This window comes from Mus musculus, chromosome 7, assembly GCF_000001635.26.
Source record: "Mus musculus strain C57BL/6J chromosome 7, GRCm38.p6 C57BL/6J".
NCBI classification, from domain to species: domain Eukaryota; kingdom Metazoa; phylum Chordata; class Mammalia; order Rodentia; family Muridae; genus Mus; species Mus musculus.
The window spans coordinates 81,365,826-81,379,596 of record NC_000073.6 but is presented as its reverse complement, the minus strand read 5'-3'; the positions used below and the strand labels follow the sequence as shown (position 1 = coordinate 81,379,596).

The 13,771-nt window shown below is 41.4% G+C and overlaps 1 protein-coding gene across 15 annotated transcripts in view; it reads left to right on the top strand.

The window, feature by feature from the left end:
• Cpeb1 (cytoplasmic polyadenylation element binding protein 1) overlaps positions 1-13,771 on the top strand; it is a 110,976-nt gene that overhangs the window by 78,405 nt on the left and 18,800 nt on the right. For 6 of the 15 annotated variants that reach the window (XM_017321965.2, XM_017321964.2, NM_001252526.1 and 3 more), the window contains exon 3: positions 7,397-7,585. In XM_017321965.2, coding sequence (XP_017177454.1) covers positions 7,432-7,585 — 154 coding nt within the window. In that variant the 5' untranslated portion in view covers positions 7,397-7,431. Of the gene's footprint in view, positions 1-7,061; positions 7,586-13,771 lie in introns of those variants that run through there. The other 9 variants (XM_030242062.1, XM_030242061.1, NM_001252525.1 and 6 more) reach the window with 4 other exon arrangements.

Here is a 13,771-nt window from a genome sequence, read left to right as displayed (position 1 = left end):
GTTAGTGCTGCCAGCTGGAGTAGTAACTGGTCTGTTGACTTAATCTTGTGCAATGAGGCATGATTGGAGTGAGTTCACTAGTCAGCAGTCCTGTCATGTCCAGGAGACATGTCACAGCACTCCTCCCCACCCCCTGACTTAGATTGTTTGGTGTTCCTGAGGCCTTGAGAAGGGGGTGTTGAAGAAGATATCCCATTTAGGGCTCACCATTTGGACTACTGTGAGTCTGCATTAAGTGCTGTGTACTACAGAAGATTCTCTGGTCAAGGTTAAGAGTAGCGCTATAAACATAATATTAGAAAGCAGTTTGACAATGTGCTCATCTAGTAAGACAACATTAGTGGATTCTGTCCTAGAGCCCATGACCTCACTGTCCGTGAGCTTGGAGCAGATGTACAGTACCAGGCCTGAGTTCCCACTATGGTGCAGGCGTTAGATCCAGTCAGAAGGTGAATGGTTACCCAATGTGGTGGTTTGAATCAAAATGGTTCCCATAGGCTTTAAATTTGTGGTCACTAGGGTGCTACTTGAAAGGAATTAGGTCAGCCTTGTTGGAGGAAGTGGGGCTTCACCTTGGGCTTTCATAAGCTCAAGCCAGTCTTTCTCTTCTGTGGATCTGGATATAGAACTATCTCACAAAATAGTAGGATTCTTTAATAATTTATCATGCATTCTTAGTTTTGGTATCTCTGTAACTTCTGTATGTCTGTTTTACCAGTGAGCACATCTTTCCTGGCAGGTTGGTTTTGCAGCGTTCAGAGTTCACTGCTGAGTAAGACCATTGATGACTTCTCTCCCCTTGTGGCTCGGATAGCAACTTTAAGAGGGGGTGAAAGCAAGAAGCTCTCAGGTCATTTCCAGATCGACTTCTATATATACTGCTGCAACCAAAGTGTGTTGTACATTCAGTTAGACAGTATTTTTATCTAGTTATGGCGTGAAACCAAGAGCAGTGGCAATTCCAATGTTGCTTTGAAGGCCTACTTGACCAATAAGTGGTAAGAAAGTATAGACACTAGTACGGAGATTTTGATTTAATAACTCATGTCTTCTAGGAGAAGTACAGTCTACCCATGTGTTCCAACTCCTTTTTTAAATTACATTTTTAAAAAGATTTATTTATTATTATATGTAAGTACACTGTAGCTGTCTTCAGACATTCCAGAAAAGGGTGTCAGCTCTTGCTATGGATGGTTGTGATCCACCATATGGTTGCTGGGATTTGAACTCATGACCTTTGGAAGAGCAGTTGGTGCTCTTACCCGCTGAACCATCTCACCAGCCCCTTAAATTACATTTTTTAATTTAGCTTACAAAGTAGTGGGTTTCCAAGGCTGGAGAGAGAACTCATGTGTTGAGAGTACCGACTGTTCCTCCAAAATGACTTGTATTCAAGCCCACATATCAACTTACAACAAACTGTAACTCTTAATTCCAAAGCCACTGATGCCCATTTCTGGCCTCTTGTAGCACCAGGAATACACACATGCATATAAAAACCTATACATGTAAGATAAAAATAAGTCTTTTCTAAACAAGGTTTTTCTCTGTAGACCAGGCTGGCCTTGAACTCACAGAGATCCACTTGCCTTTGCCTCCCAAGTGCTGGAACTAAAGGAATGTGCCACCACTGCCTGTCATAAAAATAAATCTTGAAGAATTGTGGTAGCTTAAATACAAATGACTTCCATAGGTTCATACATTTGAATGCTTAGTCACCAGGGAGAAGACTGGTTTTGAAAGGATTAGGAAGATTAGGAAGTATGGTCTTGTTGGAGTGTGTTGATGTTTGAGATGCTCAAGCCAGGCTCAGTGCCTCTCTTCCTATGGATCAGGGTTATTACATGCTAGGCTCTGCTACTTCTCCAGCACACACTTGCCTGCCACCATGCTTTCTGCCATGATGATCAGGGACTAAATCTGTAAGCAAGCCCCAATTAAATGCTTTCTTTTATAGGAGTTGTCTTGGTTAATGTGACTCTTCACAGCAATAGAGCAGTGACTAAGACAAGAATTATCTTACAGAGTAGTAGATTTCTATGAGATTTAGCATCCGTCCTTACATTTAGTTACTCCTCTCCATACCCTCCAGTCCCCTGTTCCACTCATAGCCTCACTTAAACTTTTTCAGGATTTCACCTCCTACTTCCATATCATATATGTTCTGCTCTCATCCCTTTACCTTACAGTCCCTTTCCCTTCCCTCTTATAAGCCCTTAAATCCCTAAAGTCCTCTACGGTCACTTTAAATTAAACACTTGAATGAAAAAAAATTGAAGCATGCAGCATTTGTCTTTCTGGGCTTAAGTTGCTTCAGTTAGTGTTTTTTTTTTTTTCAGCTGTTTGTATTTCAGCTGAAAATTTAATTTTATTTCTATTCCTGTAAAATTCAGCATTTATGTACCACATTTCCCACTATCCATTCATCACTTCATGGACATCTAGGCTGATTCCATTCATAACTACTGTGGACAGAGGCACAGTGAACATAGATAGGCAGGATTCTCTATAGGAGGATAGGGAGTCCTTTGGGTATATGCCTAAAGATGTGAGGTAGATCATGGGAGTTCTGTTGTTACCTTTTTGAGATACTTGCACACTGATTTTTCAAATTTATTTTGTTTATTTACATTTCAAATGTTATCCCCCTTCCTGGTTTCCCTTTCACAAACCTCCTATCCCATCTCCCCTCCCCTCTGCTTCTAAAGAGTGCCCCCACCCACCTGCCCAACTGTCCTAGCATTCCCCTACACTGGGGCATCGAGCCTTCACAGGACCAACAGCCTTCACTCCCATTGATGCCAGATAAGGACCTCCTCTGCTACATCTGCAGCTGGAGCCGTGGGTCCCTCTGAGTGCACTCTTTGGTGGCTGCACCCATTTGCATGCCCACCAACTATGGGTAGTGCTCCTCTGCCCCGTCCTTGTTGGCATTTGTTCTTTGATTCCTTGATGATAGTAACTCTGGCTAGAATTTGATAGAATTTCAAAGTAGTTTTACTTTGTGTTTTTTCTGGTGGGTAATAATGTTGAGCATTTTAAAAATTTCTTATTAGATACTGGGCATGATGACACACACCTTTAATCACAGTACTTGAGAGGCAGAGTAGGGCAGTTTTTGTAAATTTGAGCCTTGTTAGCAGGTGAGTCCCAGGACAGGCAGGGCTGCACAGTGACACCTTGTCTCAAAAACCAAACAAAAATAATTTAAAACACAAAAAGCATGCTTATCAGCCATTTGTATTTCTTTGAGATCTCTGTTCAGTTCTATGGCCCCCTTTTTTTTTTTTTTTTTGATTTGGTTGTTTTCTTGGTGTTTACTTTCTAGAGTTCTTTGTATATTCTAAATATCTAATCCTCTATCAGATGCATAGCTGGCATTCTGTGAGCTGACTCCTCACATGACAGTTTCCTCCGATGAACAAAAGCTGTTGAGTTTCATGAAGTCTAATTGTTGATTATTGACCTTCTGGAGCAATCACAGTCCTATCCTGAAAGCCCTTAAAGTGTACACCATACTTTTTCCTCTTGTAGCTTTTGATCTTAAGTTGAGGTCCTTAATCCATTTGGAGTAGATTTTGTACAGGGTAAGAGGCTGGGATTTAAATTTGTTCTTCTATGTGTATATATCCAGTTTTTCCAGCACCATTTGTTGATGCTGTCTTTTCTCCAATGTGTATTTGTAACATCTTCATCAAAAATCGAGTTCCTATAGTTGTGTGGCCTAGTATCTGGGGCTTGTTATTTTTTGTTGATGAATATATTCTGTCTATATTACTGTGGTGTGGTAGCACAATGAAATCAGGTGTAGTGAAGCCTTCAGCAATATTATTTTTTGCTCAGGGTTGCTTTGTCTCTCCAAGATCTCTTGTGATGTATTTAATGAATTTAAATGTATTGCAATGAATGTAAAAACTGTTGTGTTTCTGTGAAGAGTGTCACTGAAATTTTTTATTGAAATTGCAGTCAATCTGTAGATTGCTTTTAGTAATATAGCCATTTTCACAATTTCAATTCTTTTTCCTAGTTCATGAACGTGGTATAGGTTTCTCTCTTCTGGTTCTTCCTCTATTTCTTTCTTTTTTTTTTTTTTTTTTTTTTTTCTCTTGGTTTTTTCAAGACAGAGTTTCTCTCTGTAGCCCTGGCTGTCCTGGAACTCACTTTGTAGATCAGGCTGGCCTTGAACTCAGAAATCCTCCTGCCTCTGCCTCCCTGAGTGCTGGGATTAAAGGTGTGAACCACCATACTCAGCTCTTCCTCTATTTCTTTCTTCAGTGTTGTTTTAGAGTGAGTGAGTGTGTGTGTGTGTGTGTGTGTGTGTGTGTGTGTGTGTGTGTGTATAAAAATAAATAAAATGTTATTTATAATATGCTATTATGTTATAAAAGTGTATAAAATATAAATTATATAGATTATGATATAATGTATATTTATATAACTAATAGCATAAAACATAATATAATGTGTTATGATCATTTATACTTTCATATGATTTATTATATATTAAATTATATAGCTTGTAATATTGTATAATGTATATTTTAAAATAATTTATTTAATTTTATTTTATGTCCTTTGTTGTACAGGTGTCAGACAATAGTGAGCTCCCACGTGGGTGCTGGGAATTGAAACTGGGTCCTCTGGAAGGGCAGCCAGAGGTGCTCTTAACCATTTAGCCATCTCTTCATCCCCAAGTTATTTCTTAACTTGTGAATTATATTATTGTGAATTGTATTATTTCCCTTTTCAGTTTTTCATTGTTACCTTGGAAGGCTAATAGTTTTGTGTTAATTTTGTATCCTGCCACTTTGCTGCATGCGTTTGTCAGTTCTAAGGGTTTTCTGGTGGAGTCTTTAGGGTCTCATATATGGAACCCTAACATCTACAAATAGTGTTGTTTTGACTTCTTGTTTTTCTATTTGTGTGCTCTTTATTTCTATGTTGTGCGGCTCTAGCTAGCACTATATTGAATGAGAGTTAAGAAGGTGAGCATTCTTTTCTTGTTCCTGATTTCAGTACACATGCTTGAGCTCCCCATTTAGCATAATATTGTCTATAAGTTTGTCATATCTTTATTATGCTGAACTATGGTCTTTCTACTCTGAGTTTCTTTGGGACTACTACCATGAGGGATGTTGGATATTGTCAGAGGCCTTTTCTTTATCCATTGAGATACTAGGTGAACTCTGTCCTTGAGTCTATTTATGCAATTTATAACATTCACTGATTTACCCATATTTGACCATCTCTGTATCTCCAGAATAAACCCAACCTAATGCTTTCTTGAAGTCAATTTGTTCCTTGTGTGTGCGCGCGCATGTGTGCTTGCATGTGTGCTTGTTCATGCCTATGCATATCAAGGCACATGGGTGGAGATCAGAGGACAACTGCATGAATCAGTTCCCTCCTTCCACCTTGTGGGTCTTGGAAATTGAACTTGGGTCACAAGGTTTGGTGGCAAGTGCTTTTATCCATTGAGCCATTCTGCTGACCTAGAAGTGAATGGCTTAAAAGGAAAAAAATATATTTAAGACATGAGTTAATTTAACAGTATAGCCTTAGCTTGGAGGAAAGGTGGACATAGGGGAGCAAAGGAGCAGAGTTAGGGGCAGGGACAGCTCTAATATGGGTGCATTCTTCCTCAGCCTGTACAGTGATAAGAATACAGCTTTGACACACAAAGAGCAAGCAGGGTATCTCCAGCCAGACAGGAATAATGTAGGTGGATGACACAGCAGCTCAGCTTTAAAAAAAAAAAAAATCCTCTAAAGGAAGGAGTCCCCCCTCCCCCAGACTGATTCACACCCCCCTCCCAGGGTCTTTGCTTGAGTGTGTTCAGAATGTGCTGCAGAAAGCTGTGACCAGACATTCCTCAGGCTAACAGCACAAACCCCACTGTCTTAACTGGCTCAGACGCTGTACCATCAGTCCCAGGTGGGCATGATTCCGATTACCTGCTTGCTTTTCCTTGCAACAAGGGTGTGAACAGGCAAATGGAATACTGCCAGCCAGCCTCGTAGAGGCATAAGCAATTTTGGCCCTTAAGACATTGGGGAAAGATTTCTATGGAAGGAGATACTCGTAAAAAGGAAATGACAGAAGCTCAAGAAGTTGAATTTTGTCATCGTAGCTGGCGGGGGTGGGGTCACTGAAATAGGTTCTTCCTAGGCAGTATCTCAGAAGAAAGCCTAGGAGTTAAAGGTGTCAGTGGTAGTCCCAGCTTGCCAACCATCGCTCTGAGGGATCCTGGAAAGACAAATGCAAGGGAAACAGTACTGACAGCCAGATGATGTGAGAGATTGTTTCTCTTAGTGTGGCTTGTCAGATACTACTTTGGGAGTAGTTGTGCCATCTGTGGATTTAGTTGCAAAGGGGAAAAGAAGAGCTGGGCTTTGTGTCCACCTGTGGCTAGTATATATTCTGTTGGTGTATAAGGGAGCCTGGGTAACATGGATCTTATCTATATCTCCTGATATATAAGTTGTAGGCCAGGCCCTGTGAGATGTACCTAGAATAGCCTCATAAATTCACCCCCCCCCACACACACAAAAGGCTGCTCCCTCTTTTCTATGATAAGCAGCTCCAGACAGTCCCATAGCACCAGGTGTTGTTCCCAAGGGTCCAAATATACAGTGTTTTTCTGATGGTTTTCCCATTCTTCAGTGGTAAACAATGCTGTGTCAAGATACTTCTCAGAGGCCACTGGAGCACACAGATACTATTTTTTTACTTACTTATTTTTGTTAGCAGGATTGTGGGCTACAAAGCCAGGGCTTGAGCGAGCAGCTGGAGAAAGTCCAGGACTGTTGCGTTTAGGGGTTTGAGGTAGAGAGCAGGAGGAGAGAGAGGGAGCGGCAGGAGCACAGATCAGTACAGGCAAGCAGTCCACAGTGCTTTGCTTTTGGCTTGGCCACCATTGCCGACAGAGACTGGAGGGACGGCACTTTCTCACAACCCTGACTTAACCATACTGCATCAGACTATTCCAAGTAGCTCTTGTGCTATCTTTCCCTTGGAGGCAAGTCTCCTCCCAGTCGTCCCCTCCTGCTCCTCCCCCTCCTCCGCCCCGTTCTGTGAGAGATGATGCGGTTCTCTATTGCTAGGCTCAGCCAGCTGATGTCACTGGCAGCGGGAAGCATCAGCAGCCTGATCACATGCTACCTCGTCTGTAATGCAGACGGGATAGGGGTGCGTGTGGGGAGGGGGCTATATGGCAACTATTCTTGCTTGAATGCTGCCAAAAGTACAGAGGCAGCAGCTGCAGCAGCTAGCCAGCTTGGATACCTTGCCTCTGAACCTGAGGAAACTAATATTGGTGGTATTTATTGTTAATAGTATTGAGAAAAACAACCCTTAACTCTAGGGGTTTGTTTTGCTGTTCTCCTTTCCAAAGCAGACTTCCAGGACTCTGAAGAAACAGTTACAAGCAGGATGCTTTTCCCCACCTCTGCGCAAGAATCTCCCCGTGGCCTCCCAGATGCAAATGGCTTGTGCCTTGGCCTGCAGTCCCTCAGTCTGACTGGCTGGGACCGACCCTGGAGCACCCAGGACTCAGACTCCTCAGCCCAGAGCAGCACACAGTCAGGTGAGTGCAAGAGAATACTTGCGGCTGCCTAGGGGAGGGGGCCGAGTGGGGTGGTGAGCTAAGATACCAAAGCAACAGTTGTTCTGTTCCCCTTTGCATCACTCCCTCTATATACACACAACACAGAGCTGTTTTGCAAGCAATGGTAGCTGTGAGTGTTGCATGACAGATAGAGACTGCTGGTAAAGGCAGATACAGCTTTTCTGTTTGCCCTGACAAATTCCCTGGAGTTTTAAGTCTACACCTGAGGTAGCCCTGACAAGGGTCCCCAAGGTTTCAACCTTATGCAGATATGATCCATCTAAGCCCCTGGTGCCCAGGCCTGTCTTGGAGATGATGAAGCAAAACACTTTTAGGTGGGGGAGGGGAATTAAGGAACTGATTACTGAATGACCAGATTCTGTTTAGTGGTTTTAAAACTAAAGAGCTATATGTGAAAGTTGGGTAGCCCTGAGTCATAGCAAGAGGAGATTAACTGAGCAATTTCATTTGATTATTGGGACTGCCTTAACATTAGGTTAAGAGCATCAACCCTGGAAAAGGACTGGCTGGGGAGGAGGATAGCTAGGGTAACTCCCAGATACAGAGAGAGGCTGGCTGTTTGTTCAAGGTAACTAATGGATGAGAGGCCACTCCCCTTTAGCATCTCTTGTCTTCTTGATATAGGATTAATGGGAACAAATTACAGGGAGTTATTATTGACAAATCTTTGAACTGCTTCTGCTCAGACCTTCCCATTACCTGTTTATTCCCTTCTTGTGGTATTTGGGGGAAGATTAATCAGGTAAAAATCATAAAATTTCCAGGAAGAATTGTGAATTTAAATGCTATAGTATTACTTAAAAAAACAGTATATTTTACTTTATATCACAATGCAAAAGTATTAGCAGATTCTATGGGAATATGGAGAACTGGTGTATGTGTAGTCATTTGCCTTTGATGGTGGCAGTAGAGTATACTGTCCTTTCAGATACCTTCCCAGTCTAGGAAGAGGAGTCATGGCAGCAAGGTACTGCTGTGTTGGTTTCTCTGTCCTCCACCCTATGTGATGCAGGTGTTTTTAAAAAATGCTTTGCAGAGTCTGGTACTCTTGATGTCCATTAGGCATTTTAATACCCCTTTGTTTTATTTAGGAAAGCGCTTTGGGGGAAGAGGAAGGTTGATATTTTTTTCCACTTGGTTAGTAGGTAGGATCCCTTGAAGGTAAAGTTATCTTGAATGCTATCTCCAGCTTTTTTAGGGGGGTGGGGTGGGGAGGTTGATAAGTACTCTGTTCTCTAGGCCAGGAAATGTGTCACTATTCAATGTCATTTGCTTTGGAGGCCACAGTACTTCCTTTTATGTATTCTTTGAAACAAGCCTTGTCCTTTTATTTACTTCTACAGGATTTGAGCAAAAGAAGCACTCACACAGGAGATGAGCACCTGTGTGTGGTCATCAGTTCTGATTTGTGCTGGCTGGCATCAATTGGGGTGTGGCCCTTCTTTCCTCCTGTTTGTCTTAGCTACAGAGTTAGCTTCTGAACTAGGCCCATGGAAATTTAGATGTGTCCATCTTGAAGCTTAGAAAGCCTGTTCTAACAGCTGTACAGTAAGGTAATTGTCTGCTCAGGAATTCATGGTCAACCTGGGCAATGTAGCAGGACCTTGTCTCAGGAAGGAAAGAAAATAAAAGGAAAAGCCAGGTCTAGGCATGATTGTATTAGCGTTCCCATCCTCTGAAGAACCAGATCTTAGAGCTATTAGTCTGAAAAGGGGGTGTCTTTCTTTACCTTCCATACCAAGCATTTAGTAATAAATAATACATGATTTTGTGGATTAGGGAAGGGCTGCAGTCTGAACTTCAGAATGTATAAAGACTTGAGACTGGCCCCAGTGCAGTGATCTGACTAGGTTAGCATGAGCACCTCTTGCTTTCTGGGGCTTAAAACATACTCATTCCACATCTCCATTCTGTGTTTGCCTTTAGGAGCTGTGGTGGTAGCCTTCTCCTTTTCCTAAGCTTTGTGCCTTCGTGGAAAGCCCATATGAGGGTGCTGTCTCCTAGAGTAGGATGGAGCCCTCCCACCAGCCAGCTGCAGTGCCAGATCGTGCACCCTTGCCAGTAATGCGGGAACAAACAGCCCACATTCCAGTGCCCACACTGCTTTCCATCTGAAAACCAATTTCAGTCAGTTTCTTGAGGAAGGGTGGAGATAGTTCAATAGCTTCAGAAAACCTGTGAGTTGTACTTGCAAGCAGCCTGGTATCCTCTTGTCTCTGTGTGGAGCCTGTTATTGCTTAGACTCTGGTTAATGATACTTCCCCAGTAAGTTGTAGCCCCATACCTGACTGTCTTCTACCACTTTTAAGTATTTGACAGTGCATTAGGCAAGGTTGGAGCATAGGGCTCTTGACTGAAGATTTTGACTATAATATTTACTCGGGCATTACACACTATGTGCCAGAAACTGTTGGGTACTGCAGGTATGCCAGTGAATAGGATGAAATCACTGTCATTAAGAAGCTCCAGGACGTTGGCTCAGCAGATAAAGGCACAGCCACCAAGCCTGACAACTTGAGCTTGATCCCTGGGATCCACATGGTAGAAAAAGAGCACCAACTCCCAACATTTTTCTTACCTACATACATGTGCATATATGGGCACACCCAGAGGAAATAAGCAGAAGTTTTCTTAAGAAACAGTCACTATGACTATCAAGGAAAAGGTCCTTTAATAGTATGTCAAGGCTATATACCCCATGTTGAGGAATGAAGTGATATACAGCCAACATATCTTAATTTTTTTAATGCTGAACATAGCACATGATTTTAGTGCTTGTACAGATGAGGAAAAACTTGCAAAAGTACACAAAGTGGCATCTATTGTCTGTCTAAGCATTCCAAACCTGGTGTCTTTTGTTCTAAACCTCCCATTCTTCCTATTAAACCCCTTTTCTGTGACCAGAACCTTAATATGTTAGACCAGACTTAAGGTAACCTCATGTAGCTAAGTAAGAAGCCTGGGGTGATCTGTTCATTGATGAAATCTCTTAAGATGAGGGCACTTGACAGACACTTCCCACTCGCTTTCCACCCTTGGTCTCAGTTCATCAGCTTAACCACCCACTGGATTTGTCTTTCTAAAGCCTTTCCCCTTATGACTCTTCTGTATGCAGCATTACTCAGCAGGAGAGTGAAGTGACATTTCAAATCTACCTTGAGGGACCTGGAAGAAAGAACTCTTAATGGCCACTTTGTACAGAAGCCCAGTGGGCAAGTGAGATACTCAGCCTGAGGATGCCAGAGGACATGTCTATTCTAATTCCCTTTTAGAAGTCTCATGAGATTAACCTATTCATCTCCTTTGGTTTCTGTCCTGTTGACCAGTTGAATGTAATGTTCCCTGTGCTGTTTCATTTGCAGACTTCCCCATTGATCCATAGGGTAGAGCAGCCTGGGATGATACAAATGACTTTTGCTCTGCTTTCCCAACCTTTTTCAAACTGTTAATGAGCCAGCATTCAAAATAGGTTTAGGCTTCTCCAATATGGAATATGGATGTCCAGGGCACAACTAAGTTTTCTTGCAGATTTGCTTCAACTCTCTGCAGGCAGCCTCAGAACTAAGGGTACACATAGGCTTCCAGTATACAGCCATACACCTAGGATTGGAGTGATGGCTCCAAGATTTTCCCTGTGACTGCACTTATAGATTACAAGTATTTGATGATTGTGTCCTGTGAGCTTGAGCTGAGAGCTGTGTCTTGTGATAACGGCCTCCAGTCCCAACCCACTACTGTTGCCAGTGCTAACATCAGATCTGGGCACCTTTAGACTCTTGGAGAGGGAGGCAGGCTTCAGAAAATTCCAACAGTGACTCAGCTGAAAAACTGGAGACCTGGCATAGAGAGAAGGCTGAAAGTAGAGAAAGTTTAAAATCAGTCTAAAAATAATTACTGCTGATTTGGTCTCTTGTGCTCTGAAATGGCATTAATGAGTTGGAACCTTCTGCCGGGTTGGGCTGTAAAGGGACAGTCAGGTCACTCGAGGGCATCTGACTGTGGGTCACAGTTTCCAGAAACTTGGCTCATTCTGTGGGCTGAAAGAGATCTCAAGCCAGCTTAATTCAGATTTTCCTATTGTTGGCATTCATTTTATCCCTTTATCAGCTGTGCATTTTCTTTATATGTGTATACATATTCTTTGTGAACAATTTTATCTAGATTTGTTTATAACAGAGCAATAATGAACTTTGGGCAGTTTAAAATAGATATATTCACTTATTAAACTATTATTTTTACATTCCAAATTTCTTTGGGCAGTTTAAAATAGATATATTCATTTATTAAACTATTATTTTTATATTCCAAATTTGTCCTGTGCCCAGTAATACAGTAATGTCTTTTTATGAATGTTTTACCTTAGCCTTTAATGACTGAGCCATCTCTAGCCCCATCAATTCTGTAGCAATTGTCTTGCTTTTTAAAACACGTATCTGCTTGAAGCAATAGGCCTTAGCTCCTTTGCTTCTGTTCAATGTGAGCTTTTTACAGGATGCAGCTAGTTCCGGCCATCACTTTCCCGAAAGTATTATATTCCATGTCATTCTTTTTATTCTTTATTGTTCGTGGTGCTGTGTTTCTCTGCCTCTCTGCTTCTTCCCTACTTCCACACAGTGTTTTTAGAAATCAGACTCTTTGTGAAATGCCCTGTATAGTCATTTTGGCTTTCTATGTCCTTGAATGTTAGTCTTCATTATACTGTAAGAGCTTTATTTATACGCTCCAACCTTTAAATTAACATAAATAATTTCATATGAAGCATGTTTGGGTGTAGTAAGGGTATAGTAATTAGGAACTTAAAGTAATAAAACATAGGGATTTTGGCTGGAGTTTTCAAAGCTTTAGTGTATCTTTAGTGTATCTATCCTCACAGGGATCTTGTTAAAATGCAGATTCTGGTTCAGACCTCAAGTGGTGTTTTAGGTACATTTTAATGAGTTCTTACCATGGCCATCCCTAACTTTTGAGACCTTTCTTTTTAGGTCCCCTGAACTTCTGGTAGGTGAGATTTATCATCTGTGGTTGATGATCTTAAAAGATTTGAACAAAAAGGAGATGTGCTAAGGACATGAAAATAAGTAGACACAAGGTCTCAGTAATGATTGCTGTAGCTAGTGAATGATGCACTTCTGTACTGTGCTCTGCTATGGGATGGACATTGCTAACCTCAAAACTTTGTTAAGATAGGCTAATACTTATTAGGATTTAGGGAAAGATTCATATCTGAGATGTGTTTTGATGTTCAGTGAGTGGAAAAGTTGCTGTTAGTAGGAACTTAACTGAACCTGGTCCAAGTCATAAAATAGATGACTGACCATCTCTTGAGAAAGTGGAATCAACTAGTGTGGGTTGTTATGCCATTTTCTATTTGGATAGGCTTGTTACCATAGTAGAGGATTCCTTTTGTTGGTGTTTGAGGAAGATGGATCTTACTATGTAGCTTTAACTAACTTAGAGCTTGCTGTGTAGACTAGACTGTCCTGGAACTCACAGAGATCCACCTGCCTCACCTCCAAGTCTTGGGATTAAGGGAATATGCCATCAGGCCATGCTCATAGTAGAAGCTTTCTGTAGATAAAATTCCTGTTGTTGACAAGATAATTTGCAAGAATTCCAAGATACTAACAGTTTGCAAGTTAGCTGAGATAAATAGAATTTGTAGCTGGCAAAACATGTATCAATACAAGTGAATATAATAAACTGGAGGGAAGGAGGAAAATCACCTGTATTGACTACTGTGTTGGTTTGGGGCTATTTAAAAAGCACTTACAAAACAAAATCAAAACCAATTTGGGTAAAAGCATAGTTCCCATAGCCCATTCTTGTCCTTAGTGTCCCTAGCTATGACCCCTTTAAACTACTTATTTCCTTTTACAATTTTTTTCATATGTCTTTGTGCTATGTGATGATGCAAAAACACAGGTCTCACCTAAAAGAAAATAGAGGTCATTTATTTTGGAGCCCAGTATGAATGACCATACCTTGGGAACACAAATTCAGGTTTCCTCAAATATCGTGTTCCCAATGTGGTAACAGTTTGATGAAATTTTTATAGTAACAAAAGACAGTCATAAATTAAAGCACTTGAAAAATACACTGATGATAGCCAGGTGTAGTGGTTATATGTTGTAATCTCAGCACTTG